At 32.7% G+C, this 15,813-nt stretch overlaps 1 protein-coding gene across 1 annotated transcript; it reads left to right on the top strand.

Moving 5' to 3' along the window:
• Positions 1 to 2,528: 2,528 nt before the first annotated feature.
• LOC130639316 (snRNA-activating protein complex subunit 3-like) lies at positions 2,529 to 13,505 on the top strand. Its single transcript, XM_057447066.1, has 10 exons — positions 2,529 to 2,965; positions 5,595 to 5,677; positions 6,240 to 6,300; positions 7,374 to 7,460; positions 7,826 to 7,864; positions 10,179 to 10,280; positions 10,716 to 10,798; positions 11,093 to 11,269; positions 12,349 to 12,456; positions 12,985 to 13,505. Exons 1-10 carry the CDS (start codon positions 2,729 to 2,731, stop codon positions 13,121 to 13,123), a joined length of 1,116 nt encoding a protein of 371 aa, XP_057303049.1. The 5' UTR covers positions 2,529 to 2,728; the 3' UTR covers positions 13,124 to 13,505.
• The last annotated feature ends 2,308 nt before the right edge of the window (positions 13,506 to 15,813 follow it).

Below are 15,813 nucleotides of genomic sequence, written 5' to 3'. Positions count from 1 at the left end.
CCATTTAGGAAACATAATAAAAACAAGGTAGAATACGCTTGCCGTAACACCCTCCTCTGTTATAATTTCAAATATATAATTTTAATGCTGCGAAAGACTTTAAATATTGTCAACTAAAGTATAGTCTGTAAAAGGATTTTGCACTTAGATTTTGATTTTTATATAAGACTGTGCAAATAACATTAAAAGAACACTGACATTTTTTATAAAAATTATTTTTCGTGTTTTTTCTTTTATTTTAAATGGAAGGAGAATGACTTGCTGTATAAATTTCGAAACAGCGCAAGAATAATACAAGAAAACGAAAGATATTAGAAGATTATAATGAAATTTAAGACTTTTATAATCGATAAATTAGACATTAAATTTGTGAACCTCCAGGGGCTGACCCAGAAATTTATTTTAAGGCGTTGATAGCGCTGCAGATAAAATTTCTTTTCGGGTAACAAAAATACTTTAGATATGCATCGTCTTCTTTTTTAGTATAGAACATAATTTCTTCTTGAAAATATTTATATTCTCTGTGATTGAAGACTCTAAAAATATCCACAAAATGAGAAATAAACCAATTCTCAAGCATTTTAAATTATGTGTCTCTAATTTGGGCACCCAAATTAGATGTTCCCGAAATCTGTATACCGATGTCCAAATTGGCCTGGATCAGCCCTTGACCTCTTTAGAAATGGTATAACATAAATTCCCACAGGATTTTATTATTTCAAATTATATTTTAAATTGTTCTTAGCTGTATATAATGTATATAAGTTTTTAATGCCTGATGATGTACTAGAAGTACGAAAAGCTTTGCAATAAACATATTTTTATGAATGTATATATATATACTTGTTTCTTTATTAAAAAATGTTTTTCTTGTGTTGTTTGAAGGTTAAACAGAATATACTTGCATTGTTTCGAAAGTTGTAAATCAATTTATACTTGTGCTATTTCATAATGTATAGCAAGTTGTTCTCCTCTCACTTGAAATAATAAAAACAAAGGAATGATTTTTATGAAATGTTAAAGTGTTCTTTTAATAGTTTTTACGAGTCTTTCAGAAATTCTACGTCTCACAAGTGCAAAATCTTTTTAGGGAATATAGTTTAGTTTGCAATATTTAAAGTCTTTTATGAAAAACACATAACGGAGGAGAGTGTTACGACAAGCATATTATGCATTTTCCCATACGGTAGTCTGTTTAACACAAGTCTTTCAATACTACATTTAATGCAATTTTGTCAATAACAAAAAGAAAAACATGTAAAAGTCTGAAAACCGCACGCCCAATTCAGTTTTGGACATGTGTGAATGGAATAGAATGACAAAGAATGACAAGACTGGATTGTGGGTGTTTCTTAATCTCTAAATGACTTTAATCCTTGACATACAGTACTGTGAAAAGATTTGTTAACATCGTGTTCGTGTAACGAGCGTGGTGCACACGAACCACGATAAAATCATGGTCTTTATGTATAACAAACAGTCAAACATTCTATCGTGGCCACCACGCTAATATTATTATCTCCACAAAGGATCGTGTGCCCCACGATTATTTTCGCGAGCTCCAGGATTTTATAGCCAGTATAATTTAATTGTTTTTCTTTTCAAAAAAGTCTTTGATCAAAGTTAATTTGTTTGTTTCAGGTTTTATCAAGTTAAAAAAGCATATTCATAGTTTTTGCTTGGTGTATACTTTTTCGTCATGGACGCTATTGTATTTTTATGAAATGTCATTTGTCTAGAAAAGTTAAATTTGTCTGCGGCGATAGAAATGTTTTTTAAGATCGCATTTTAATTATTTATAAACAAAAAAACGACGATAGAAATGTTTTTTAGATCGCATTTTAAAAGTTTATAAACGAAAAGCGACGGAATGTTTTTTAAGATTGCATTTTAAAAGTTTGTAAACGAAAAGCTGCGATAGAAATGTTTTTTACATCGCGTTTTGATTCACGAACAATTTAAATCTATTATTCAGCTATCTTTATGACAATGAATTAAAACAACAAGTGTTAATTTATTTTTGTGCCATCGGTTTTTGATTTAATTGATGAACTAATACGGTCTTTGTTGTTTCACAATAGAAGTTATCTATCGTGGACGCAACGGTGCAATGTTTAATTTTTGTTCGTGTAGTCCACGAAACATGGTCATGAGGTCCACGATTGTTAAAAAAATACGCAGCGTGGTCTATCGTGGTTCGTGCGTAACAGGAAATAAACACGAACCACAATGTTAACAAACCTTCTTACAGTACTGTAGAAACAAGGGCAAAATTTCAAAAATTGAAAGCACAAGTAATTAAGAACAGCATTTCTATCTAAATAACATGTTCACAGTGGACATAGGACTTAAAGTGTGCTAATTTGTGCTGACATTGGCATGCTCCAAATAACCATATTCCAGGCCTTTCCAAGTTGTTTCCTAACAAAATTTTAACTTGTCGTACAAAGGCTAGTAAAATTATGGGACCTCGTCATAATCAAAAGTCTTTTATTTTCCAGTTTACTATTCCTAGCCTTGTTTGCAAAGGACCTCTAAGACATTTGCTACTGTTTTGCACTTTAATGTTCTTACTAGAAAAAAATTCATTCTTTTAAAAAAACTGTTTAATGTTCAAAATCTATATATACACCCAATAGTTCATTGTGTTGACATTTTCTGAAGTTGTCCCATTTTTATGACATAGTCTTGAAGTTGAATCTTATTTATTTATTTCTTTTAGTATAACATGGAAGCTTATAAATATTGTCCAGTCAATGAGGCGTATTTATTTACGTCTCCATTGATGAATATTGATATATTTAAAGAGCAATGTGTTTTGAACATTGATTTTGAAGACATGGAGGTAAGAAGAAATGATAAAAGTCAATGGCAAATAGACAAAGAAAAACTTGCAGAAACACTTAAAACTGATTTGCAGACAGTTTTGGAACTGGAGGAGGTGTGCAGCATTGATAATTTAAAGGTAAGTAGAGGTTGTTAAAGGTTACCTCCTAAGCAAAAATAAGTCGAGCTCTTTAGTTTGAGAATAGTCAAATTTTCTTTTGCCTGATAAGTTGCTTTTTGGTAGATATTATGAAATAAAAATAACACTAGGAAAAAACACAATTTATCACATTTTATCTATGTGATGTCATCATGAGATTCCCACACCAGGGAAATCGTAAAAATTATAAGAAAAAGTAATTAAATGACTATTTTAAAAGCCCTGAACTTTTTGAAATCGTAAATTATTTGGAAAAAAGGTAATTGTGTTTATTTATTGATGAATACACATATCTGAAAATTTTTAGTTTGTTTATTTACCCTGTTACAATGATGTGCAGACTTTTAGAGATGTATTGAAGACTGCATTCATTATTATAAAGAGAGGAAATTTCTGCAAAAGTTAAAATTGGCAGTTAAAGTTTTAACAAATTGTATATATTGAAGAGAGAAAATTTCTGCAAAAAAGTTTTTTCCAGAACTGATTTTTGCGATTTAGAGGCTTAAATTGAAAAAACAAAAAATTTATTTTTACAAAAAAGTTAAGGACTCAAGAAACTTATCTTCTCTGGTGGTGGTATGATTTTCTTACTCATTTGACGATTTTTTCTTATATGTTTTATGTTTGTAACATTATTTTCTGAAAATTATTTTAATTTTGTTTTATACTTTTGCGTTAATTCAACTTATATTTTGGCAAAAAGTTTTCTTCATAAAACACACTGAAATTGAAAATTGCTTGAAAAGTCTCCAGTGTATATGTATGTTAATGTTAGGGCAGAATATGTTGTATGTGATCAAATTAGACATATAAGGTATAAGAACGGTATGTGGAGTATAATTTAAGTTTAATGTGGTAAAAATGTTTAGTGTCTAGCTTCCCCTGAGTCTTCATACCGCCCAAGATCAGAAAGAAAAAAGGACCTTTGGGAATGAGGTTGTCAACTTAGTTTAGCTCATGATTGTTTCCCCCTCACCCACTACCATTTATTTTATCTTTTTTATGGTTGTTGGAGATAATGGATGTTCTGCCCACACACTCGTCTCTGTGTGAGCAACTCAGTGGATTTGAGTAAGAATGGGTGCAACAAGAAATACACCCACATTATTCATAGAATTGGCCTTACAGTCAGTTGTTTCTTTAACATCTAAAGTAACATTAAAGTAAAAATAATTGTAGAAAGTGCTGATATAATCATTTTGTATCATATTCAACATGCCGGCAAGGAAGGAGCTTGAAAAGGAAGCTCAAGAATGGTGTAAGTTGAAAATTGTTCTGACCAGTCCTCAAATAATTAGCAAATGAAACAAAAAATATTATTATGTTTGCTAAAACAGTATTGTTCATCGTTCTAGCTAATATTATTTTTACTAGTCGTTCCATGTGGAAAAATCCCCAGGGGTGTGGGTCGTCTGTCTTTAAATTACACGCTATTTTGTTTTCCCATTACACGACACTTTTCTTGTGGACTGACAGACAGACAAAATATGGCTATCATTATAGAGACTTGAGGTACCCTTTAACTCGAAGCCATACTGACTGGATTATTAGGTTTTAGAACTTTAAGTAAAATATGCTAAGCAGTGTTTTTAGATATATGCTGCACCAGTCCACTTCTCATAAACTTGCATATTTCATCAAAAGGATAATTAAATAATTTAGTATTTGTGATCAAACCTCACTTTTCAAAAAAACGCTGTCTAGGGATTATTTCATGATTTCGTAACAACTGCTAGTTCTATTATTGACGATTGAAATTAATAAATTATTAATATAGGCCACCTTTGCTGGTTTGGACCTGTAAATTCCTGCTACATATGTAACTAATTTATTGTCGAAAATCTATGCAGTAAGAAAATTTTGATTTCAAAAAGCTGCAGAATTTTTGAATTGATGCCAAATAGAGACTTGAGAGTTCCTGGGAGGAAGCCCAGAGGTAGTTTAAAAAAGAGTTGGCAAAAGGTAATAAAGAAATACTTGGTGCTAAAGAATTTGAGTTTAGAACTATACAAACTTAGTCTAGATCAGATTGAAAGAAGGTCACAAAACTCTTTTCAATGGAAAATTCTGGTGGTATCAAGCATGATTTTGTTATCTGTAAATTTTTAAGTAAAAATTTAAGACTTCAATAAAGTTTATGAACTTTAAGTGTAAAACTTGTGCAAGATACTTCGTTGACTTTGCACTTGACAATTGTTGACAAATATGCTGTTGTGTTAACTAAGCAGAAGGCTAATATCATGTTACATTGGCATTTTTTGACGGCATGAAAAAGCTGAGCTTTTGAAACATAAGCTGAATTACTGAGAGAGCAAAGGATAGTTCCCAACTAACTCTGTTTATTTAACTTTATTGACTATGGACTTACAGCTCAGTTTAGAAGATCAACTTAAGCTCCATTTTATTAGTTCATAGCCAAAGCCTGATATAGTTCGATAAAAACATTGCAGATAAGTTACTGTCGTAATAATTCTACATAGAAAAAAGTTTGTTAGTCTATATTTCTCCAGAACATAAACTTTATGTGTAGTTGTGTTATGAAATCCAATTTTATTTACTAGAACCTTTTACTAGTTTTTATTTATATAAAGAACATTCTACCTTTTAGTGTGACTATGAAGATCAATTCGATTTCAATCAACGGCATGTGTTTAAGGATTTTCCAGATGATAACAAACTACAAACTGTAAAGTATGTATCTAACATTGTAATATTTTCCAAAACCTGCATAATTTCATATAGTATTTTATTGTCAGCTGCTTTAATGGAATAAATTTTCATGAAAATTTAAATTTTGCCGTTTCATGGATTTTTGTGCCTTTTTGTGAAATGCTCTTATTACCCTTGTCCATTTATGCAAAGTGTTGGTTCCAGTAAAATATGTATAAAGACAACTTTACAAATTTTGTTTGCTAAGTATATGGGAAAAATACACTAATTAGTAAAATTGACATTTGATGTTGGACGTTGCATGTTTTATGGTTGTAGCAGTAAGGTGGTTTGTTTCATCATCATTCAAAACGACAATTACCAGGCAACTCATTTAAGGGCTTAGATAAAGCTGAGTTTTTTTCTAGTATCATCTAACTGAATTTTGTGAAGAATCTTTTACTGGCAAAGAAATCAAACAAACAAAGTTTTCTTCATTGCAATACCAGTTAAGGTGATGTCTCAAAATAAAATTTCGGGATGTTTTGTCTGTAAGTGTTTTGGTCTAAAATAGTTTGATTTTATAGTAAAGGTATATTTTTAGGCAAGTTAAAATGGGCAAAACAAAAGTTGAAGAATTGGCATATGTCCCTACATTCCCTGAGGTCAGTTATGTAATTGTTATCAAAATTATAATACCCGTCTACGTCTGTCTGTCACGCAAAATGGTACTGCAAGAAGTGAGAGGCACGCTGTGTATAAAAAAAACGGACAAAGCCGTGAATTTTCCATGGGCCACTGACTAGTGTATATCTAATGTTTGTATGGTAATGTTGAACTCTTTTGAACCTAAACGAGAAGTCTTAAACGCATCTTAAAAAGTCATGGCTTGCATGAAAATGAAATTGTGAAAAAATTGATGCAATTTTGTAGGTACAGAAAAAAATCTTTAAATCCTGACCTAGTGTTATTTGGTCTAAAATTGCATTTTTGCGTGACACAAAATCAACATTTTTATCATCATTTTCAATATGTTTTTACTGTGTCAAATTTTGGCCTAAAAAATCTTGTTACGCATGCTTTTTATAAAGTGTGCCAAATGTCGTCAAAAAGCAAAGCAGTAAGAGGCTGACAAAAAATTAGGTTTTTGCCATTCCCAATCTTGTCTAAAGTAGAAACGTCAGTAATTTAAATCCATTCTATAAAAAAAAGGCACTCCATCCAAACAAGGCTTATTTAAAGCAAGGCTGAAAAAATGATCTTTTACCTACTTGCAAAAGGCTCTCGTAATAAATGATTCCTTTAATTTGTGTCAGTAAAACAAGCACTTTAAATTCCTGTTTGAAAGTATACTATACCATTCAGCATTTATGTTCTTAACATTATCGCATTTATCGCGTCCCTACTACAAGCTGGTACTTAAAAGACTATCCTCTGTGGAGAAAAATGTTATTAATTTATTTCTATTTCCTCCCCTCCTTTAGATCCTGGTTTCATGGGCAACCAACATGAAAATATAACATTACAAATATTTTTTTAAACTGAGATTGTGTTTTTGGCTAGTATTAAGGTTTTTTTGTTTTTGGTCACAATTTCCTTGAAAAAAACGAAGATTGTGATAGCGATACTGTGTGCTCACCATTCCAATACACATTAAAAAAAATGCTGTCCGAAGCTACATATACATTAACAGGTTTTTTTACAGAACATTTAAAAACTGTTTTGTCTCATAATTTAGCCTTTTATGGAAGAAATCAGCGAAGAGGACGAACTAGTACCCAGTGGTGAAGTTTTGTTGACGGTCTCTATATTTCATCCTGAAAAGGTGTGTATATTTGTTAGATATGTTTAGCGCTAGTTGTAGTAATAGAGTAATAATGCAGCAACATTGCAGGAAAAGACCTATCTTGGTTTCATTTAGAAAATCTTGATTTTGTTTTTCCAAAAATTTTTTTCCTGCAGATCGTATAAATCTTTTTTTTGTTTTGTTTTTTGTCAAATTGGCTATGAAAGGACTTCTATTTAACACTGAGTAGTAAGGGTACAGCTGACATTTCGAACATTATATAAACGGTATCTATCCACCTGGTATGACAATTGCTCTGACCGAGTTGCTGCAAAGTATAATGTATATTATATACATGTATGAATTTGTATGCGTTAAAATTGGTCTTCACAATTTTTCTTTAGAGAAAAGTTCATATGGAATTCAAAGTACTTCCAGATCAGGTATTGAAAATATATAGTTGGTTTTAAAGTAGAACATAAATCAACACAACACTTCCTTAAACATCTATTGCCTATCTATTTTGTTAGAGGCTCTTCGATTTAGATTTCAACAGTACAGTCGTGGACAAAATATAATGAAACATCCTACAAAAAAAATTGATATTGTGTCAAAAATTGCTGATAAAAAGCCAGGGAATGTCTCTTTCTTATATGCCAATTTTATACGGTGCAAGTTATTTAAATAAACCGGGTCTATTTTGGGCATCCTGAGACAACGTTTGAGTGGGGAAAGGAAAATTTTGGTAGGCGGTTTATTAATTTTGTCTGTGATACTAATTAAATCATCTTATTCAGAAAATTAACGAGGCAAAAAATTAGCATAATTTTGAAATTTCGCGTTAATTTTATGCCTCGTTAATTTTCTTGAGTAAGGTGGCGAGCCTTTATGATTAACACCTACATTGCAGGCCATTTCGTGAGAGGTGTGCAATCGTACGCGTACGCCCCCACACACGTGCAGATTTGTTTAGGCGTGCGATTCATCGCACGCGCAAAACGTTGCTGTAATTAAAAATTATTGTATTTATAACAAAGAACATTTGTTAAATAAACCTTAAAAATAAACGATCATTCTTTTACTGAACTCTAAAAATAAACAATCATTCTTTTACTGAACTCACAATATATCGCACAATTTAATTGCTACCATTTACCAGCTACCAGGCTATATTAAGGCTTTGCGAGTTTTATTTTAATGATTTTATAAAAAAATGCAACAGTATTTTAATCTTTGTAAGGTCGCCTTCTGAAGAATTTAAATGAAATTCAGCATTATTTAAGTTAAAATAACTAAAAGATAATATCATTAATAAGAAAAAAAAACTTCTTTAATAACGAAATATTCTTTTAGATAATAATTTTTATGATTCATCGAAGGTTTATTAAATATTATTATTAGCGGTCGTTCGACTTTCCGTAATTTAATTTAATTTAAATATCTGTTTGCCCCACAAGTAATAACAAAGTTTAATTAACGAGTCTGCTTACGACTTCTTCGTATTCGAGTTGAAATTCCTTGCCGTACATTGATGGAACTTGCACTTTGTATGTTCTTTACGCCAAAACAGCAGCCCCTGTGCGGTGTACAGGGGTAAAGGAAATGTTTTTGTAAAAAAAATTTTTTTTGATCGCACGCGCAGAATTTTGAGGCGTGTGATCTACCGCACGCCTGCCTAAATTCTTACGAAATGGCCTGCATTGTATTTGATTACGAATCATGTAGATAGGTAATCATCTAGACAGGCAGTCATCCAGATCAGCAGTCATCTAGATAGACAATCATCTAGACAGGTAATCATCTAGGTAGACAATCCTCTGGATAGACAATTTTCTAGATGGGTAATCATATAGATAGACAATCATCTAAATAGAAAATCATCTAGATAGGTAGTCATCTAAATAGACAACATCTAGATAGTCAATCATCTAGGTAGACAATTATCTAGATAGGCAATCCTCTAGATTGACAATCATCCCAAAAGGCAATCATCTAAATATAGGCAATCACCTAGATAGGCAATCATCTAAATAGGTAATCATCTAGATAGACAATCATCTGGAAAGGCAATGATCCAAAAAGGCAATCATTTAGATAGTCAATCATCTAGGTAGACAATTATCTAGATAGACAATCATCTAGATAGACAATCATCCAGATAGACAATCATCTAAATAGGCAACCATCTAAGTATAGGCAATCACCTAGATAGACAATCATCTAGATAGGTAATCATCTAGATAGACAATCGTCTAGAAGGACAGTCATCCAGATAGGCAATAATTTAGATGGTCATTCATCTAGGTAGGCAATTATCTAGATAGACAATCATCTGGATAGGCAATCATCTAGATAGGCAATCATCTAGGTAGACAATCATCTAGATAGACAATCATCCAGATAGACAATCATCCAGATAGACAATCATCCAGATAGACAATCATCTAAATAGGCAACCATCTAAGTATAGGCAATCACCTAGATAGACAATCATCTAGATAGTTAATCATCTAGATAGACAATCGTCTAGAAGGACAGTCATCCAGATAGGCAATAATTTAGATGGTCATTCATCTAGGTAGACAATTATCTAGATAGACAATCATCTGGATCGGCAATTATCTAAATAGGCAATCATCTAGATAGGCAATCATCTAGGCTTTCTGACTTGATTGTATTCACATGAAAAAATTTATTTAAATGAAACTTTAATATCACTATACTTACGTTTGATTTGTGTTTTCGTAACGTTTTTAGAAATTAACTGAAGTGCGAGATCTTATAACGTGTCAGTCAGATAAAGTTATTTTTGGTGAATTCAGTTCGAATCCAAGCTTGGAAGGAGTCAAGACTGCTAAGGTAGGATTCTTATGCCAAAATACTTTGATTTTGATGCTTCTATCATGTAAGATTGGAAATAAGGTCGAGAAAAGCGAAAACAGCTGAATATTACTTCCTTGCATCACACAATCCTGAGGATTAAATTTCGATTATTAAATCTTTCAAAGACAAATGATATTTTTGCACTGTTGCATCTTAAGAGATAAATTTCCGCTAAGTCTTATTCTCTTAAAATAATTACATCGTGATTTTGCGAAGACTAACTTTTGCAATTTTGTAAAAAAGTAGTATATGGTATTTCTTATTTCCACAAATTTTATACCTTCATATTCACGAATGTTGCCAATTGTGACTTTTCCCGAATGCGTATTTTTGCGAAAATTCATCTACAGGACTTGTCATTTCAACTTTGTAGAATGAATTTAATAATTTAAATTTCCTCCTTCTCCGTAGGAAATCAGTGATGCTTCCTTCTTTTTTGTTGAACAATGTTTTTATAATGACACTAGAAACCCGTTAAATCGTGATTATAGCAGGTAGGTCGATAAACTAAACAATGTCCAGCTTCCTTGTTCTCGCAGCTAAAAACCTGGTGATCGCAGCAAATTCTCTCTCTCAGAACAGTAGGAATTGAAGAAATGACTTACGTTTAGTGCCTTCAATGACTCAAGGATCTTGTATTTGCCCAGAAATTGTATTTTGGGATTTAGATTATCTCAACGATTAAAAGTTAGAAAAATATTTTATAAAAATCAGAAGCGCTTCAATATTGATTTGGTATAATCAGCTAAGGGATAACAACGTTAACAATAGGGATGTTTTATTTTCAGAATTATTAAAGAATGGGCAAAAGAATCTGAAAGATATACCGTTCCCGGGTTAGGATTGTTTGATTCAACAAACATGCAGGATAAAACTTTTAGAGACCTGAATTTTCGACTTGGTTACCCGTATTTGTTTTGTCATCAAGGTAACTGTGAGCATCTGATGGTTTTTAATGACATGAGGTATGTTGTTGTCGTCGTCGTTGTTGTTGTTGTTGTTGTGGTCATCGTCCTCGCCATTGGTGTTCCGACTTTCGTTTATGATGTTGCTGCAGTCGTTGTATTCCCTCGACATTGTTTTTGTATTCCGTCGACATTGTTGTTTTAGTTGTTGTTGTTGTGCAGACTTTTGTTAAGATTGTAGTTGTAGTCGTTGTATTTCCCACCATTGTTGTTGTTTTTGTTTTTGTTGTTCTTGTCGTCGTCATCGTCGTCGTCGTCGTCGTCCTTGCCGTTTTTGTTGTTAATATAGATTTTTTTGTCCTCCTTGCTGTTGTTGTTTTTATGTTGTTGTAGTGGTAGCTATTCCCGTCCTTGCCTTTTGCTGTTGCCTTTTGCTGTTCTAATGATTTTTGTTATTTTTGTTGTTGTCGTTGCTGTTAATATAACAATAACGTTCATTTTGAGGGCGATATTTTTATTTACCGCCCGTGAAGTGAAATTTTCAGCCCGACAGTATCACTTACGCCCGATGCGAAGCAGAGAGAGTAAATGAAAGTGGAGGGCTGAAAATTTCACTCCAAGGGCGAAGTAAGTAAAAATATGGACCATAAAGTTAATGCTATTACTATTATTACTTATTTTAATATCTTTAAAGCAAAGTTTTTTTTTTACTTTAAAATTTTCGTAAGTAGCCGTAACAGTAATTATTTTTGAATACTTTTTTTAGAAAAACCAAAATCAAATTCTTTTTTCTTGTCCTGATCTTGTGCCATTTTGCTGCTATAATGTTGTTTCTCGCCAGATTTTTTTGTTTCGTTTTTTGTCTTCGAGAAACAAAAAATCCGAATGTTCGATCGAATAAAACAGAAGACATTCTATTGTAGCTTGCGGGCCGATAACAACATTACAACCCTGGAAGCGGGCTGAAATCCAATATCAGCCCGTATTTTTTGAATGCAACAAAAACACGGGGCTGATAATTTAAATTAACGCCCGAGACTGTTACATTTACGCGCAATGAAGTTGTTTATTATTATTCAGAGAACGCCCTTTAAATGAGTTATATTAGCGACTGCTATGTTTCTATTAACTATCGTTAGATTGATCTCAGAAGATGATCCACAGAAAGTAGAAAGTTATCCCTTGAAGACATTGGTGTTATTGCCTCGACATAAAAGATGTTCCATCTGCAACATTCACCTAATAAAGTATACGCATTCACAATTCGTTTGATGATATTTTTTTTTATAAAAACTTTACCAGTGCATAACCTTAATGCTACTAATTTAAGCATGTAATAATTTTTGCGGATTTTCGTGAAATTAAGTATCTGCCAAGTATCCTTCAAAAAGCCATTTAATTTCGGCAACAAAAATTACGAAAAGTCATTATTTCGTGAAAATTTTGCTCGCATAAGAAAATTTGTATGAACTGGTCATTTTTTTGAACTGGTCATTTTACAACATTTTTGCACAGTTGTAAAATTCGTAACTTTCGCTATAATATTTAACAACATTTTTTCCACTCGCTAAAATTAACACCCATGAAATGTTTTGCAAACGATCATCCGCGAAAATTAATACCCGTGAACTTTAATTCGTTTTTGACCCACGTAATTTAGTATATTAAGGTATGAGTTCTCAGCACATTGGTCTAGAGAAAATCCTACCATGGAAACTTAACAGAAGTTGCAGGTAAAAGTAAAATCTGCTAAAACCTGGGTTAATTATCTTTAGGTGGATGACAAAGAACGATGAAATGGCGTTTGAAGATCCAAGTTTTTTCTGCGACAAATGCTTTCGTTATCTTCACTACACAAAAGATGGCAAAAAACTTGCATCTTTTCAAGCTTTTCCTTATGTTAGCACTGATTAGAAAGCTTAAGGGGTGTAGGTGGGTAGTGGTGGAAAAGTAAATACGGGTATATAATAATGCTCAAAGCAAACATGCTATAGAACACTGTTTTATTAAACATGGTGGATTCTAAAGTCATTCAAAGAAATGCACAAGACTGGAGTTTCAACAGAAAAATGTTGTTCTTGTTGTTGCTGTTGATGTTGTGTTACGCTTGGCAGCAACTGAGCAGTTACTTAACATTGTATATGAATTTAAGAAAAATTCAGAATGAATATTTAGAAAAAAGTAAGAAAACGTTGATTTTATGCATAGTTTTTTATGCACTTTCTTAAGTTTTGACTTATATTGTATATATTAACAGCTAGTTTTGTGTTGTTTTTACTTTTGTAATTGCATGTTGCATTGCGGCTATTTTATAATTCAATCCGTAGGAATTGACTGCAAATGCTTGTTGCATTGCACTCAGAAAAACAAATTTTTGCATTGGCATAACATGCTATGTAGTGCCACTTGCATCCAATATATTGCCATGTGCATCCAATATAGTGCCATGTGCATCCAATATAGTGCCATATGCATCCTATGTAGTGCCATGTGCATCCTATGTAGTGCCACTTGCATCCAATATAGTGCCATGTGCGTTAAGTACGTTTAGTATGGCGTGGTCATGGTTTGGGAAACTCCTTGGATTAGAATCTACTAGAAAGATGCAAAGAGGGGGGGTTAAAATTTGTCATTACGAAAACTTTTTTTTACTATTTATTTAAATCTTTTTTTGTTAAACGCAAGTACTTTTGTAAAAAGCATCAAGAAGACATCTGGGATACTTCTGAAAATGTCAGGGGCCACCCTGAAATATTAAATACCTAACAAAAATACTACGGTGACCAAATTTTTTGAAATTTGTCTCGATTATCCAAACATTACTAATAAAGCATCATGGCGGATCTCACTTTGTGAATGACAAATCCTATATTATGACGTTCATTTGATTCTCGATAAATCTTAATTTTTAATCTTAATCCAATACTTTGTAAAAGGCTAGCAAAACGTGATCGAGGCATTAAGATGATTTTCATGTCACGGGGGTAGCGCACGTGTTACTTTTAAATATTTTAATCGCAGTTAATCACTTAATTGTGGTCAGGATTAGCAAACACTTGGAGATTGATAATATGATGGTAAAGTCCGTGTACCTTAGCGGTAAAAAGGTTGGCAAAGAAAGACAAAATCTGGGCTCGGTGACCAATATTTTCTACCAACCACTACATACCGATTACTACATAAGTTTTTGTGGGTTTGTTTCTGCTCTCTTTTTTTACGTCTTTTATTATTATTATTTACACAGGATAGCCTCTTCAGTTCCTAATGGATCCTTCGCTGATGAGGGTTCTGCAAAGCGGTTCCTAGTACATTTAAAGCGCCGCTTTGAGCCATGAAAGGCGTGCAAGCACAACAGCAGCCCAACTAGACAACGGTCTGAGATATTTACCCTATTCTCATACTGAAAGTTAACAGAACTTCACACTTTGTTGCCTTTGGCATGTCTCGGTCGGGATTTGATTCCGAGATTTTCTACATTGCAGGCAAACGCTCTACCACAAAGCCACTAGTAGTCTTCGGAAGACCCGTGCATTACATGAAACAGAGTTACTAGATTGTGGAAAATTCACTCTACGAAAATCCTCAATAAACTTTAATTTGCTCGCAAGCACGAAAAATCGCTGCAGAGGCCAATTTAAAAAAGCACCTTTTCATTTTTTACGAATATGGTTATCAAAAGTAATTATCAATGAAATTTTGATTTCTGTTGGAAGATGTTTTTTCGATATATTGTTTTTTCGGTTATTTTGTTAAGAGTTTCCCTCCAAAAAGCGCTTTCCTTAAGCGAAAAACATCAATAAAAAGTGTATTTAGGGGTACCTGCAAGCGTTGTGCTTGTTTGCCGGAATTATTATAAAGTGCTATTAAAAACAAACAAGCTTGGGGAAGAGGTTGGTCTACTAGATCAATAAAATTCACAAAAATTCATACGTCATTTCAAGACAATTTTTTCACCTCGTGACGAACTTATAAATTATTTTCCATCATGGTAGGTATGCCTTTGGCGTGTCAATAAATAAGAGACTGGGGACGATGTCGATCTTTTAACTGCCATTGTTGAAGAGAACGGAATAAATTGTCTTACGAATCTTATGAATAAGTGAAACCTAGAAAACTTGTTTCGTTTAACCCTTAGAGATTACGATGACCACGATAAGGCAACCTAACCTTAGCGACGACGAATTTGTATTCGCCATTAAAATCAAAAATCAACACATGTTTCAAAACTTCAAGTCGACACTTATCGTTTTTAAAACTCTCCCAGACAAGTATTTCACCACATACATCAGAATAAAAACAGAACATCTTTTCAATATGATTAGATATTCTCAGCAAGAAATTTCTTCAAAGAGAATCCTGGGGAAAAGCTACAAGTGTGTTTTATAAGAAGTATCATTCCATAAACTTGGTGTTTCGATTTTTTCCCGCTCCGCCACACATTGTGTTCTATTAAGGATGTGAAGTTCGTAATTATTTGAGAAATTGCAGCGCTGTTACTTCTGTAAGTCTAAATGAGAGATCATCTATAGAGGGTTTAAAATTTTTGGGACCCAAGATTTTTTGGCCCCTAATTCAAAAGTTCTATCGTCGGCCCTGTATGTTAA

This window comes from Hydractinia symbiolongicarpus, chromosome 1 (genome assembly GCF_029227915.1).
Source record: "Hydractinia symbiolongicarpus strain clone_291-10 chromosome 1, HSymV2.1, whole genome shotgun sequence".
NCBI lineage: Eukaryota > Metazoa > Cnidaria > Hydrozoa > Anthoathecata > Hydractiniidae > Hydractinia > Hydractinia symbiolongicarpus.
The sequence above is the reverse complement of the archived record's forward strand: the minus strand, read 5'-3'. Positions and strand labels throughout refer to the sequence as shown.